The sequence below is a fragment of the Carlito syrichta genome, unplaced genomic scaffold (genome assembly GCF_000164805.1).
Source record: "Carlito syrichta isolate Samal-C Ts95f unplaced genomic scaffold, Tarsius_syrichta-2.0.1 Scaffold310954, whole genome shotgun sequence".
NCBI lineage: Eukaryota > Metazoa > Chordata > Mammalia > Primates > Tarsiidae > Carlito > Carlito syrichta.
This window is the reverse complement of record NW_007255050.1, coordinates 35,561-52,764: the sequence shown is the minus strand read 5'-3', so window position 1 is coordinate 52,764 and position 17,204 is coordinate 35,561. Positions and strand designations below refer to the sequence as shown.

Sequence of the window (17,204 nt, the reverse complement as noted above, 5' to 3'; positions counted from 1 at the left end):
GAAAGTATGGTAATTAAAAAGATAAGTCTAGCCATGTTACTGCCCTGGTCAAAGTCAACAACATCAGCTCTTGACATTTAGAAAAACGTAATTCAAACTTCTAAATTCGCTGCTTATTCAAATCACTTGGGGCCTGGGTCTCAAACTTGGCCGCAAATTAGAATCAACTTGGGGATTTCATGAAGAATTGATGTGTGGGTACCATCTCCAAATATAGTGATTTCCTAAATAGGGGCTGAAGCCTGAACACCAGGACTTTTTCAGAGCTCCCCATGAAATTGGAATGTGCAGCAAAATTTGAGAACACTAAATGGTGATTTTCAAGATAAAAAAAAGAAGAAGAAGAATTCCCTGGAGATCTAGAGGATGGATCTACTCCCATATTCCCAAAAGATTATGATTTAATTGATCTGAGTTGGGACCAAAAAACACAGATCAGTGTTTCCTTAAATATCCCAGGCTGGAGATTTCTTAAATCTACAGTGCTGTTCAGATTGAGAATCATGACCCCACATCATCTTGGTTTTGCCTACTTCTTAGTCATGTTGACCTGTTTGTGAAACACATCTCCTTTCTCGGGGTTATATCATCAAACTGGTGATTTAATGTTAATTTTACAGAAGCTTATTTAACATATTTGAAGAACAATAACACATAGCCATTAATCTTATTGTGATCCACTACAATAATACAAAAAGTTAAGCTCAATTTCAGTTCATTTGACCTTAGTCTTGGCCAAAAACAGTTTGGTTGCCTTTTCTGAAAGGGCAAATGATACAAAGAACATACTTGTACATTTTAATCTAACATTTCTGTTCCCTGACCTGGATCCTTCAGAGCAGATTATATAAAAGGCAGGCTGATGTACTGTTTTGCCCTTCCGAAACCATGGTAAGAGTCAATTCTGCTTATAAGAAAATACTTGTGAAACAGATATTAGGTTGACTCCCATTTTTATCTTCAAAAAAATTCAAGAAAAAATTAAATATTTCAATTCTTATACATAAAAGTACAAGGCAAAAGAAAAAAAAAAGAAGAAAAGAAAAATGAGTAGCTTTAGTTTGTATCTAAGATATATTTTCTTAGTTATTCACTCGGGGGATTTTTTTTTTTTCTCAGAAATACGAAGTCGGTTTCTTCATTTGACTTCTAAGTTCCTGTCACTTTCTTTTGCTGACAAGAAATAGGAAGTGGACCTCTTCTCAATCAGAAAGGAAGGATAGGTGTCAAGGGGACAGGCTTAAGGACTGAGGAAGGACATAGGAATCTGCTGTTCCAGAAAGAGTTCACTGCAATCTATCTAATATTCTGAAAATAATGGAAATAATCTTCTTCTGAAAATTATGCTGAGACCACAATATTTGGAAATTTTTGACTGCAAATAATTAACACCATGAATCTTTAGTTTCATACAGTTACTTTTGCAATGTGAATGAACATAGTACTGGTAGATGAATGCATAGTACTGGTAGAGAATAATAAAATCACAGAATATCCATGTTTAACAGGCTTTAGAGAATGCTAGCTGCTTCTTTTGCAGATCTGAACATTAATAAAAAGTGAATTAGGATTTGAAATAAGACCAGTGCTTACCTTTTAGATGTAATGAGACCACTGCCAACATTTTGTACAAGTTAGACTACTCTATTTACACTTTTCAGTAAACACTACCATACTCTGCTTAACTTAAAAATGCTGCAACACCTTTTCAAAATAATGATAGATTTAATGCTAAATAAAAAAAGAGGAGCAAAGAAAATCACATTCTAAAGATAGCCAAAATATACAAAAAGCTACTACTGTGACTTTTGACTTTGACACATATTTTTTAAAGAGCATTTTTTGATAAGAAGTATTATTTTAAAAGTACTATATAAATACAATAAAGCCAGAGCTCACAGACTTCATTCTTCAAAAATCATTGGGTTTGCATATGGAAGTCTCATTTTATGAATTAAATCCTATGGCTCTCACTTTTTTATTCACCCATTTCTTAGCTGCTAATGATTTGAAGCATCATATTTTAGGTAAATAAAACCTTATCTTGGAGTTTCAGGGCATTCATGGTTGGTTTCTAGAGTTGCATTTTTTATGGGACAAGGGTGAGTTTCTTTGAGTTCTAGCTATTTTCACAACATTTCAAGCCACACCATCTTTGAACATTGTTGAATTCAGTTCTATCCATGCCATCCAGCCCAGAGTCCTCTGCTTACCTCTCACAATGAGCTGACTTTGGTGTTCCACAGCTGCCGCCTCATTTCTGGCTATGCAGGTATAATTCCCGTTATGCATCAGGGAGAGATTGGAAATTCTTAAGGAGCTTGTGAAGTCAATGTTGTCAATAGTCACCCCAAGGCTCCCAGGAATTGGCCGGCCATCCTTCTGCCAGGTGATCGTGATGGGTAAGTCTCCTGAGACCACAACACATGGGATGAAGACTCGCTGCCCAATGGAGAATCTTGGGAACTCAAAAGGTTGGATAAAAGGTGGAACTGGAAGAAAAGGGGGAGGGGAAGCAATAGAGAGAAGATGATAACAAATCTTGTGCATACTCTACATTTTCATTTCCTTTAACCTGCTTATATGGCAATGAAAAAGTAATATAGTCATTGATATAACAGATTAATATAAGAACTATAAGAAATTTGTTATTATGTTCCTGTTACTTCAATTTTCTCATAATTCTAATTGATAAACTTGGCTTGATTTGTGCTTCATCAAATGTTTAAGCTAATTAAGCTCAATAAACTTTTAAAAATTCAATAATAATATTTAAATGAAAAAAATCAGAATTTGATCTCTGCAGTATAAATACTGTGGAAGAAGAATTTAGGTTTGGTTTTCCCTTCAAAGTTTTTTTGAAATTTTATTTTTTGATAGGAATGTAGGACACAAGAAAGGATTAACTGCATAAGTAGGTGCATGCAGATGAAGCTTGGACTTCTAACTGGTCCTCACTCCCCTTGTTAATGAACCAAGTATGCTTTGTGTTGTCACATGACCCCCATCCTCCTCCTTCCCTTTCTCCCTCCCCTCAGTTTTCAGTGACTGCCGATCCCTCTCTTATGCTAACGTGACTAATGTTCAAGGCCCACTTTTGAGCTTTTAAAAATGATTTATACAAGAAGAGATTCATTTCCTGCTTTGCTATTAATAGCATTATAATTACTGTTCCCCCCTTCCAAGGGTTTCCTGCCTCGCAAATGGGCATCCTCTCAACATGTTGAAGAAGCAGATTCCAATTTTATTGTTCAAGTTCTTTTTTAATGCCTAACTAATAACAACCATTCATTACCAATACTTATTATATGTTAGAATGATTGCATCTTCACTTTGCATCTCTTAATTTTACACAGTTTTAATTATGAACTGGTCTGTGGCAAGATGTCTGAGATGTTGAAAGATGCTGCTAATGAGGACCAGGTTACAACCTTCAGCCTAGCCAGCCATGAAGACAGCAAATTCAGTCTGGAAAGCAATTTCTTGATTTAATTTATTTGAAAAATTCTTATTTGTCCTTCTTGCCTTTGGGAGCACTCCTCCTCAATGCCTTCCTAGATGCTTTAAAAGGGTAATAGCATTCTAATATGATTAAAATAGAGGCAAAGGAGTCAAGTTGGAAACCCACCTGGGTCACTTGTTAGTTTCAGATCATGGACAAGTTGTTAATATACTCATTCTATCAGCCTTTTGAGGTGGTTATCTATAGTCTCATTTTGAAGACAAGGAAAGAAATATTCAAAGATGTTATTTTGCCCTTGGTCTTAGAACTGGTTACTTATTTTATGCGGGCTTAAAACTTGTTTATCTGGCTAATATCACAGCCTGTAGTGTTGGCTTTTGTTGTATTTTTTGATATTCTTTTTAAAGGTTTATTTTTATGCAGGGGCTTGAAATTGACTAAGGTACAAACTAGGATGATTAAACATGTAATAACTTAATATAAGCCAATTTTCATACGAGGTGATTTTACAGAATGAAGTCATAAAACAGTAGCATGTCTGCAGAGTTTGTTTATTAATCAATTATAAGTTCATTTCAACTATCAAATCAGGGGAGGTGTGAGGGATCCAGCTGAGACATATGAATGGAAAACTGCTAATTCAGTCAGTCGAAAATGTTTATCGAGCACCTGACATGTGCTCAGCAACACTGCACTGGGCACACAACATTAAACGTAATATAACAGTCTCTGCCCAGTGGAGCTTCCATGTATAATCATAGACTGAAGATTGGACAAAGCACAGTCAAGGCTATTATTTTATTTAATGTTATTACTATTATTGCTATATGTTTTCAAAAGCAGTTGGGAATTAGACCTCAGAATTGCAAATACAGCCAGAGTTAGATGAACTAGTACACAGATGGTTCAAGTTAGATCTTATCAGATAAATTAACAAACAAAAGTGGTTGAAGGTACCAAGAATACTCAATGTGAAAACTGCTGTGGATTCTCCATATAAAGTTAGAACTTTGGATTTGAAATGGGTTAATCTGACACCAAGAGAAAATGTCTCAGGACGAGGTTCTACCTGGCCCTGGTGACAGAATCAGGTCAGAGCAAGGTATTATTTTTCACCATTGGAATTTGCTGGGAAAGAGCCAAGTTGTGCCAAAGGTGCTTGTGTGTGTGTGTGTGTACATGTTTTGTTTTTAAATATTGCTCCAAGTTGCATACCTGCTTATTATATATGCAAATATTATTAACAATTAATGAATTGCCATGTTCTATTATTTAAAAATGACATTTCTTCTTCTTTGGTTTCTTGCACACAAACCTCTGGTTGTCAGCATACTCAGAGAAATTTTGGCTTCATGCTTGTTCTCTGAATTGCAGATCCCTTTTCTGAGGTAAGAGCTGTGAAGCCAGACTACCTGGGTTTAAGTTTAGTTATGCTACTTATTTAGTTATTTAACTCCCCTCTGGGATTCCATTTCCTTATTTATGAAACAAAGAGTGCTGTCTTGATTTCTAAATGAGTTGGTAAAGTGGTTCACAAACTTTAGCATGCATATGAATCAGTTTCTTAACAGCAGTTTTATGCACAAGATGAGAAAAACCAAACAGCTAAACAGCTAAGTTGAAAGGTTACTGGCTTCATTTTCTCTTTCAGTTATCTTATTTCCTGGTCTAAAGCAGATCCTCAGAGTTCAGGCATACTGATGAGGGCTTTGTAAGAAACCACAATCGGCAAGTAAAAGGAAGAAGAGAAACTACAAGCAAACTATAAAGAATAGAAATAAAAACACAATACACACAACGGTTGGGGGACATATTGTCCAGGAGCACTCCGCCCTTAATAGTCACCTTTTGTGTAAATAATACAAAATCATATTACCGAATTAAAACTGTGAATAAAAGTTATGTTTAACATGCTAAATAGAGAAAGATTTATTTCCAATATTGTAAAACATATTTACAAAAACCACCTATCCAAAATAGTTAAAATAAAAATTAAAGAAGGATTTAGTTAGAAAGAAAAGATATTTTCCCAGAATAATGTCAAAATCGGGTTTGTTGTGTGTTGTTTTCTTTGCCAAGTTACATCGGGATGCATGTCATCATTAATATAAATTAGATCACTAGACTTATTTGCCAATCATATCACTTCTTTCTTCACTGCTTAAGCTGCCTCGCTTGTATCAAGTATAAGTATGCTGTATAAGAATGCCTAAACATTTTAAAGGTCCAAAATATTATATTTTGCATTCATGAGACATAAAATCGAAGGCAAAAAGTAAAGTAAGTGATTAAAAAAACTCTTCTCATAATTTTGGGAAAGCTGAACTGCCTATTTGAGGCACACTGATTACTTTAACTGGTTCATTAAATTACCTAAGTGAGGTAAATTCCCTGAATCTTGTTGACAGTAAAAGCTTGTATATTCCAGGAGCAGAATTCTGGATATGACATGCACCAAGTTTTGAAATACCATTTCGAGCCGGGCTCGGTGGCTCAGCCTGTAATCCTGCGCCTTTGGGAGGCTGAGGTGAGTGGATTGCCTGAGCCTGCCTGGGCAGCGAGACCTCATCTCTACAATAATAATAATAATAAAAATCAGCTGGGCGTGGTAGCGTGCGCCTGTAATTCCGGCTACTTGGAAGGCTGAGGCGGAAGCATCGCCGGAGCCCAGCAGGTTGAGGCTGCTGTGGCCGGGAGCGGCCACTGCACTCCAGTCTGGGCAACAGAGTGAGACTCCAACTCAAAATATATATATAAGAAATACCATTTCGTCAAGAAGTACGTAAATAGTTGCTAAATGTCACTTGTTACCAGGTTTGTGTATTTCACTCTACATAATGGTGAGGGTTCTTTCTCTGGGATGGTTCAGAGTCATTGAATACTGTCACATGTCAACTTTAGACTCTTATTCTTTCAATAACCTTAACAAGAACTTTAAATCAAGCTAATACATTTCTGTGCTTTGTCTTTCAAAAATTAATTGCATATTCTTCTTCGTAGGGGGATTTTTTTTTTCCCCCTAGAAAAGAAAAATATAATATACTAATAAGATCATGGGTTGGGTGTTAGTAAATCTTGAGTAATTAGAAGTGTTGTCTTGATCCAGTTTCTTTAACTTTGTGATTCTATTTCTTCATGTGCAAAACGGTAATGATGAAATGCAGTTCTTGAGAAAGTTGGCAGGGAGCTATTCAGAACATGCCAGCACAGAGACCCAGGTGGTAGATAAAGGCTGCTCAATTAACATTTCTATTTTCCCTCTTTTTATCTTTTTTCTTGTCCCAAGACCCATAACTCACTGGAAGAGGCAAATATGTCACATGGTTGTTGAGAGAGCCTAAGGCTCTATTTTCATTTCCATGCATAATTTTATCAATTCCACATGTCATTTTATTTCCTGTGGTGGTTTAACTCCATGAAACTTCATACAATTCTCAGGATGACTGCTCTTAGTCTCAGACTTTTCAAACAGCCCTGTCTTGAGTCAAAGTCTTCCAACATGCAGCTATGGGGGACATTTTCATCTTCCATCCCCCCTTTATTGCCCACCTCCTTTTCTCCATTCTAACAGAATCTTTTTTCCTATCCTCTAGTTGTCCACTCTGTGCATACAATACACTAAACTATTCTCCCACTTACTCCTGTTGCTCAAAACTCTGCTATGGAATATGTCACATGTATGACTCAAGTGAGTGTAGTAATTTATGTGTACACCCATTTTCCTAAGTAGAATGACCCAGGAGGGCAAAAGATATATTGAGTTTTTTTTTTGTTATTTCCCGCAACTAGTAGAGTAAATAGTGCCTTGCTCATCTTAGTTGCACAACGATTTTTAAAAATACTTTAGAGGTGATGATAAACATATGCTTATGGTCTTTCTGGACTTTAATAACTTTGAAATCATTAAGAATGACTTAAAGGGAGAATAAGGCAGAAACTTGCAGGACACAATAATGACGATATGGCAAGAACAAGACTGCCCCCATTCACAGTCTTATTAGTTTAGGGGCTCAGGACTTCCACTAGTGGTTCCACTGAGGCAACCTTCTCCCTACTTGTGGAGTAAGTTGGCAAGACAGAGTCAACATCTTGCTTTGCTTGTACAGGTATGGCATTTATGCCAACTTTGAAGAGCCATGTGAGTTTGTTTCTCTGAGATTGGTGACTTCTAGCTGTTTCTGACTCGCCATGAATTAGGCTGCCAGTCCTGGGGCCTGCACCTGCTCTGGGATGATGGGCATAAGACCAAGATTCAGGAGGACATGATAAGAGTGTAAGAAGGGCATTGTTGGAGCCAGTAGGTGCTAAAAAAAACCCAGAAGCCGGGCTCAGTGGCTCAGCCTGTAATCCCGCGCATTTGGGAAGCTGAGGTGAGTGGATTGCCTGAGCCTGCGGGTTCGAGACCTGCCTGGGCAACGAGACCTCATCTCTACAATAAATAAAAAAATCAGCCGGGCGTGGTAGCGCGTGCCTGTAATTCCGGCTACTTGGAAGGCTGAGGCAGAAGGATCGCTGGAGCCCAGCAGGCGAGGCTACAGTGGCCGGGAGCGGCCACTGCACTCCAGTCTGGGTGACTGAGTGAGACTCCAACTCAAAAAAAAAAAAAAAACCAAAACCAAAAAAAAAAAAAAAAAAAAAACACCTAGAAGCTTTAGTATGTTCACATAAACTTGAACTCCATTAATGTCCCTTCTAGGTCCCTCACTCTAAGCTCCCCTCAGGCTTCAATATGAACTGATATTAACTGACACTGACCTGGGAAAAAAAGGCAAGAGTGAGCCAGCAGGGGATTCTCTGGCCCTGCCTGCTGGGTGAGAAGGACAGGGAAGGGCAGGGAGGGACAGGGCACTGTCCTTCCTGTGTGGTGGAGACAAGTTTTAGAAGTCTTCTTTAAAATTTTCTTCAAGAACTGTGTCTTGGTATTTATAAAATAGCCCAAATCATGCAAAACACACGAAAAGCTAAAAGGATCTATTTTTCTTTAGATATAGATTAATGTAGATTAGAAATAACACAGTGAAATTTCTGTTGTTAAATTAAGTAGAAGTTTTAATTTTATTCAGATAAATTAACGTTTTTGACTTATTTAAGGCTTACTAAAATGAGAAGTATACTCCCTTTAAGGCAGGGGTTATAAGTGAAAATGATAAATCAAAGTTTCCTCTGGCCAAATTCTAATTTAAACATTTTCCCATATGGAAAAGAAATAGCTAGACAAAATCACTCTTATTTTCCCTGGTTTCAGAAAATCCCAAGTCCTGAGCCTGCCATGACTTCACTTGAAGAAAACAAACAAAAAGGTGGAGTCATGTTCCAGGTGTGTGTGTGTGTGTGTGTGTGTGTGTGTGTGTGTGTGTGTGTTTGTGTGTGTGAGATTTTTAATCCATTCATCCATTGATGGACACTTAGGTTGATTTCATATTTTGGCTACTGTGAATAGTGCTGTAACAAACATGGGAGTGCAGTTACCTAAAGGTACATGATGATGTCATTCCCTTTGAATATATACCCAGAAGTGGAATTATTGGATTATCTAAATTTCTTGAGGAACCTTTTTGCTGTTTTCCATGATGGCTATACCAATTTACATTCCCACTAATAATTTACAGTGTTCTTTCTTCTCCACATCCTTTCCAACACTTGCTATCTTTGGACCTTTGGATGTCCATCCTAACAACTAAATCAGATAGACCAAGTTTCATACTTGTCACTCAGGGGGAGAACCAACAGTCTACAGTCCCAGCATGTTTAACCCACTATCATTAGAACCTTATCTCTGCTATAGGTACTGCTGTGATTAAAACAATTTTTTTCTCAGATTCTATTGTAATTTTGACAATGGATTGAACTAGTTTATTTTCTGGTGCTATTTATAATATATGTTATTTTTCCTCCATGGAATTATTGTCCTCATTTTACTCAATAAAAGCCTCAATGCAGTGTTAGTTTTTTTTTTTCAATTATTAGAACTGAATTACATAATATTTGTATAATGATCATGATTTGAAATTATTCCTAATCTAATAAAATAGACTAGCAATATATTCTCAAAAATAATACATTTTGTCACCATCTCTGCTCACTTATGTGTATGTATTTTAAATGTCCAAAACACAAGCAAGTGCTTTATGAGGGTTTGTAAGAGTTTGTAGTTCCCATGACAAAAGACAATGAGAGTAGATGTCTCATTCATTTGAAGAACCATATAACAAATTATGAAAAACATTGAAAACCTTAAATGAGTAGTTCAGCAATTCAAATGGAAAGGAACGCCCTTTACTAATCATACAATAATTGAACCATCATTCTCCCTGTCTCTTGGTCTTACTTCCTCCTCCTCTCTCCTGATAATCTCACCTACCCCCTTGGTTCCAGTTGATAGCTTAATACCATTATTCCCTAATCCAAATTTTCAATCAAATATTCATTCTCAAACTTCATGCCTGCTTCTTTAGTAGTCTGTTAATATCTTCATCTTGATGTCCCAGAAGCATCTCAAGTCCTAAACTAAATGTATCCTGTTTTCCTTTAATCTAAGCTTCATGTTCTGTTTGCTGCTCCTGGTAATAATAGCAAAATCTCCCAGCTGAAAGAAGCCCAGAATAATAAACGTATTCCCAGCTGTGCATTTCTCTTTGTCTCCAGCCACTGGCCAATAGGCTGCTATGTCTTGTCTATTCCACTTCTCAACAAGTCTTGTCTGGTTTCTTTTTTCCAAACACACTGCTATTACCTTTTATTACAGCTTTTTCAATAGTGTCCTAACTGGTCTTCCCTTTTACAAATATATTTCTGCACTGCAATCTATCTTCTATACCTCAACCAGATTAATTGTCCTTGAACATTGTTGTGAGCATGTCCCTCTGCATCGATGCTTCAATTACTCCACCACCTTAGAATTCAGTAGTAGACACTATACTCTATGAGGTGTACTACCCATCTCTGTGCAAATTCAGACTTTTGCCTACAGTGAGAATCCTTTGTTTCAGTCATATTGACTCTTGAATATGAACGGCTGCACTCTGCACCCATCTCTGTCCCCATGTCTTACTCTATACTCATTCTCACTTCTATAATCTTTTAACGAGAAAATTCAACTTAGTTGGCCCCTACTTTTGGAGACCTTTTCAGACTCCAGATCATTTTGAGACTCAATTGTTTCTCTTGGACACTCTGTTTTACTCTTTTTTTTTTTTTTTTTTTTTGAGTTGGAGTCTCACTCCGTCGCCCAGACTGGAGTGCAGTGGCTGTTCCCGGCCACTGCAGCCTTGACCTGCTGGACTCAGGCAATCCACTCACCTCAGCCTCCCAAAGTGCTGGGATTACTGGTGCTGAGCCACCGAGCCCGGCTCTGTTTTACTCTTTTAGATTTTGTATCCCACCCCATGTCTACTTTATCTGCTTTTAAAACACCTAATATATATTTCCTTTATTGTGTTGTATTCAAATAAGGGATTTTCTTATTTGTCTCCCCATGGTTTTCCCATAACCACGTAATGGTTTTCTGTTTCTCTTTGCTGCCCCTTTCCCAAGACATTTGCTACTTCCTGTCATGCATTGCAGTTACTTGTCTATAGGTACTCCCACTGACTCCATCTTCTTGTTGGCAATAAACATCCTAGTATTACTTCATCTCATTAAAAGCAGATGCACAAGAAATACCTGAATAAATGTTTTACAAGTATCACAGGACTCACAAAATTAAAGAGACTTTTTTAGTCAAAAATCATTATGACAAAAGTCTAGTCCAATTCTTCCACTCTCAAACCTGTGATGTCTTTCATTTCTGGTTTTAAATATTGAACTAATGTTATTATAGAAAGTGAAAGCAGTTTATTGAAAATTTTTTTTTTGAAAAAGGTGTTTAAGATGCACATAAATAACTACTTGACATCTACTTAAACAGTAGGAGTTGCACTCTCTAGATATCTTTCAAGAAAGAACATGTTACCCCCAAATTCAGGGGAAGATGTCAGCTGGTGCCCTTTAGTTATTAGCCACTTCAGAGCTGGTCTCAGCTGCGGAAGTCCACTTCACCCAAGCACAGGCCCTTTTTGGAGTGCACTACATCCAGTGAATTGAGGAGGGCAATTTTGCCCTAACTCAGGACAATTCTGAAGGGCCATTCTTGCTCTAGAGCTTTCTGAAGAATCAGAGAAGGCTGTCATTGATCTGCAACATAGCTCAACTTCTTCCTTTGCCCAGTCCTTCTTTCTTTTCTTCCTCAGGTGTTGATTGTAAAGCAATCCCTGATACACATTCTGCACACTAAACTTTATCTCAGAGATGGCTTCCTGAAGAATGCAACTGCAACAATTCATTATATCAAAGCAAAAAACTCAGGCACTATTAATAACAATATCAGGTCTGTTTGTACCACTGTTTCTGTATACTTCATCTATTCATCTATGCTACTTTTATTCATTTGGGATTGTAACTGGAAGAGAATTATCATGTGCTGAGTTATCTTTCTATAAGACTTTTCTATACATAATGCACATTATCTTTCTATTTTTGCACAGAATAAGGAAAAGATAGAAGAACAAAAAAAAGAAGCCAAAAAAAAAAAGTTTTGAAATTGAATACTAAGCTGTTGCTCTTTGCCAGAAAATAAAAATCTGTAGTTGTTTTTTTCTTATTCAGCTGTCCCAAGTTCAGTCAGTGTTCAGAACTAAAATTTTGTCTTTAATATTTAAAATGAATCAGTGATAAGAGTAGCTAATTCTTCTACAGTGATTTTTGAACAAGTTCTTATGTAGAATATGTATTTTGGACTGCCAGCTTGTGAGAAGAGCTACAGAGCCATAAATGTGACAACATAAGGAGAGGTAGAGCAAATATTTTTTTTTCAAAAATTGTTTAAAATTGCCAATTAATTTCATGGGATAAATAAACATATTAAAAAGTTTGAGGAAGAAAAAATATTCAAGACATAAATTACAATTATAAAGAGAAAAGCAGAAACTGTTGTCTTCAGTAGGAAAGATGCTAGCTAGACATAAAGAAAGGGGAAAAAAATAAACTGATTGGAATTTGGGGATGTAAAACAATAAAACAAGATCTGAGAAGCATAACAGTATCTCCTTCTAAAGACTTTCAAGAAAAATTGATCACATGTAATATTGACAACTAGATGCCTGAAGGTAGATGTGATGGAAGGAAATAGATCAACAATATAAAATATTTCTTTAATGTTTTTTTAATGGAATGTATTTTAGAGTCATAATCAGATTATGTTGAAATAAAAAATTCCCTCAATTGTTTTAAATGATGAACAACTTTAGAATTCATGAAAATTTCTCTATTTAAACTATAAAAGTCACTATGGTCTGAGGAGGAAGGCAGATTTTGTTTTTCCTGGTAGAGACATGTTTATACAGAGTATAAATAACATGTTTATATAGAATACTTTGCAATAAAATCAAGTAACTTTTCTGAGTTAGCATAGTAGTAAATAGTACCAGAGTAGCATCTCTGATATTAAAAGAAAAGCCATATGAATCATAATGACATCAAGAAAATGAAATATAGCTTATGTTTTACTTATCTAGGTTGGGAAATATCTCATCTAGATGGCTTGCAATTATTTTATTTTTGTTTACATGGACTTTTGGTGGAGGCAAATCCATATGATCAATCAGAGGTGATGATAGCGAGGAAATAAAAGAAATAAACAAGATTCATAAATTCACTGGCATTAATTTTAAAACTTAGCTTATTTTTTCCAATTTGTTTATTTACAAGGATTGTTAACAACAGCAGGTTATTTACATGAGAAGCATTTTCCATGACCTTGACTCAAAATGTCTTCCCTCTTTAGAAGCTTGGTTCCTAATCATAACTGACTTGATATGGCTGTATTTTTTTTTTTTTGGTAAAGTGTTTAAATATGTGACAGTGAAGAACAAGTTATAAAAATGGTGAATAAATTCCACAGAACTAAAATAGTCTCTGACAACATGGCTTGTCATACCATCATGCTCTCTTGGTATATGGAGAGAATAAAATAGCCTGGATCATTTAATAAACATTGTTGGAAAAATTAACTCACTATAGATAAAGAAGAAGTAAGATCCCACCTTTACTATGTTTATAAATCTCAATTTGGAATGAAGACCTAAACGTGAACAGTAGAAATAAAAACATACGCATCTTCACGAACTCACAGATTTCTTAAACAATACCCCAAAGAAGATAATCAAACACAAAGTAAAGAGACAAGAAACTGTCTTAGAAAAGATATTCACAGTCATTTCTAGTAACAAGAGATTCATATATACACTAAGGAACTATAGCAAAGTGGGGAGAAATAGTGAGACAGCAAATAGGCAAAGAAAATGCATAGATGGTATACTCAGATGTTTAATGAGAGTATAAAGAGGCATTCAGCCTCAGTGTTAATGGAAGAAAACCAAACGAAAATAAAGCACAACTTTATAACAATTAGATTCACAACAATTAGATACAGACAATAGCAATTTCTGACTAAGATGTGGGAAAATGGAACCACTCATGCATTGCATAGTCAGTGGTAGCATAAACTAGTATAGAAATTTTGAAGAGTGGCTATGCAATTATTAGTGAAGTTAAGTTAAATTCTTCAATCTAACAAATCTACTGCTGACCATATACTAATACTGATATCACATGGAAACATCTACAGGATATTTGTATTAGCATTTATACAGAGTCAAAGAGCTGGGGAACAACCTAAGTGTTTACTAGTTGTGCCTGAATTGTACATATTTACAAATATATCTAAATATGAACATTACAAAGTAGATTTAAAATGAATATATTAAGAACATGTACATGTGTGCTTTTGAGACAGGGGTTAATGATACCAAAATTGGTGGATGGTTGGAAAAAAAAAGACAAGTTAAAAAAAAATAGAAACCTCACATGGACTGATGATAATGGTGTGTGATATAAACCAAAAGTTGACAAAACAAAACAAAAATCCCAACTGATCAATCAACAGCACTATTAGGAGTTTTTGTTAATATGTCCAAAGCCATGGCTTAGCAGTAGAACATGGATTATGACAAAGAGGTCTTAACCCGAAAATGGGAGTTACGCACTCATTCCTTTTACTCATTAAAAAGTGCCTATAAGGCTGTATTTCTTTTAGAGTAAACAGGCACATTAGTATGTCCTTACAAAGGAAAAGAGTTGCTGAGCTCTGTTGCATACAAAGTAGTTGAGCAAATAGGGATGTGAAATATGGTTAGCCTGGAAGACAGGAGCTCTCTGTTTTGCACATTTGGTAGCTAAAAGTGAAGAAAGGGGGGACTTTTCAGTGTTTCTCTAGAAGGAATAATGGGACCACAAAGAAGGAAAGTGCTAGAGAAGGTAGCTTTGTATCCAGTAAGAGGAAGAACTGTCTGATGATCATAGTCACATGGAAGCAGAAATGGCTTAGAGCTTAGTGCAGCACTGCACAGACTGCGTAGGCTGAATCTAAAGAAAAGTCCAAGGGCAGGTGGTATGTTGAGTATCACATGGGCTGATCTAGATGAGCTCCAAGTTCATTTCTGGCCCTAAGATTCTATAATTGAATTATTCATTTATGTATCTGCAAGCACATATAATTACTTATGTCTATCTGTATGCAAATACATATAAATATATACAAATTTTAAAACATGCAGACTTTATATCTATACAAGAACATATCTTTACACTTATAAATATAATACATATAAGTATTATACATGCACTTAAACTACACAATTCTGTTGAACTTATATCTTTAAACACTTATTTGTGTTTTGTACTAGCTACATAAAAGATCCTATTGCATTATTTTGAATAATTGAAAGTTGTTCTTGATTTAAAATATTATTAACAGATAATTATTACTGGTAATACTGAAGAATTTCTTCCTCTGTGTGTGTACATGCATATGTGTGTATTTGTAAAGAGACTAGTTATAAATTAGGCAGTAAAAGCATAAACAACTTTCTTGGCTTTTTTTCCCCCTTTCTCATGTCTGCTTAATTGTCTCCTTCTCTGAGTTTCCCATGTTTAGCAAGCATAACAAGTATTGCAAAACATAATTTCTCCTACAGTTTTAACTTTAACTAAGTAAAATAATTGTATTCTTATATGTTGATTTTGTACCCTGCAACTTTACTAAATAGGTTTATTAGTTCTAACGTTTTTGTGCAGTATTTAGGATTTTCTATGTATAAGAGCATGCCGTTTACAAATAGGAACAATTTAATTTTTTTCCTTCAAATTTGAGGAAATTTTTATTTCTTCATATTGTCTAATTGTTCCGGCTGCAACCTCTAGAACTGCATTAAAATCAAAGTGGTGACAGCTGGTATTATCCTTGTCTTGTTCTGCATCTTAGAGGAAATACTTTCAACTTTTCCCCATTGTGCATCATGTTATCTGTGGATGTGTCACATAAGGTCTTTATTGTTTGAGCTATAGTCTTTCCTTACCTAATTTGTGGAGCATGTTTATTATGAATGGATGTTTAATTTTGTCAAATGCTTTTTCTGCATCTATTAAAGTGATCATATGATAAAGTTGCAGGATGCAAAATCAACATACAAAACTCAGTAGTGTTTCTGTACTGTCTGTACATTGTCAGTGATCTATCTAGAAACAAACAAACAAAAAAGGAAACAATCCTCTTTGCAACAGCTGCAAAAAAATAGCATATTCAGGGAAAAATTTAACCAGGGATATGAAAGATCTATACACTGAAAATGTAAAACACTGATGAAAAAAGTTGATAAAGACAGAAACAAATGAAAAGGTATACTATGTTTATGAATTAGAAGAAATAATATTGTTAGAATGTTCATGCTACCTAAAGAGATCTACACATCCGATGCAATTCCTATCAAAATATCAGAGATATTTTTCACAGAAGTAGGGGAAAAGATTATAAAATTCATATGGAACCACATAAGATTTCAAATAGACAAAGCAATATTCAGCAAAATGAACAAAGCTGGAAGCATCACATTATCTGACTTCAAAATATACTACAAAGACATAGTAACCAAAACAGCATGGTATTGGCATAAAAACAGACACATAGACCAATGGAACAAAATAGAAAGTTCAGGAATAAACCTACACATTTAAAGTCAACAGATATTCAACAAAGGTGCCAAGAACACACAATGGGGAAAGGATAATCTCTTCACCAAATGATGTCAGAAAAAATAGATAGCCACATGCAGAAGAATGAGATTAGGCCCTTATCTCCCATCACATAAAAAACGAAACAACCAAAATAGATTAAACACTACATTTAAGATCCTAAACTGTGAAACTACTAGAAGAAAAAATAGGGAAAAGCTCATGTCATTGCTCTGGGCTATGACTTCTTGGTTATGACCGCAAAAGCACAGGTAACAAAAGCAAAAATAGACACATGGGATTACATCAAGCTAAAAAACTTCTGCACAGCAAAAAATAAAGTAAAATAAAACAGTGAAGAGACAGCCTATAGAATGGAAGAAAACATTTGCAAACTTTACATCTGATAAGAGGTTAACATGCAAAATATATAAAGCGTTCAAACAACTCAGCAGCACAGAAACAGTCTAATTTAAAAATGGACAAAGGGCCTCAATAGACATTTCTCAAAACCAGACATACAGATAGGCAAGTATATGGACAAAATATTTAACATCACTAATCATCAGGGAAATGCAACTTAAAACCACAATGAGATGTTCCCTCACACTCGTTAGGATGGCTGTTATCAAAAAGA

The 17,204-nt window shown here is 35.5% G+C and overlaps 1 protein-coding gene across 1 annotated transcript in view; it reads right to left on the bottom strand.

Moving 5' to 3' along the window:
• The window catches only part of DSCAM (DS cell adhesion molecule), a gene marked incomplete at its 5' end in the record, with an annotated part of 312,828 nt that overhangs the window by 270,827 nt on the left and 24,797 nt on the right, over positions 1 to 17,204 (bottom strand). Inside the window, one exon of the mRNA XM_008068451.1 lies at positions 2,214 to 2,492. Within this exon, the coding sequence (XP_008066642.1) occupies positions 2,214 to 2,492 (279 nt within the window). The remainder of the gene's footprint in view (positions 1 to 2,213; positions 2,493 to 17,204) is intronic.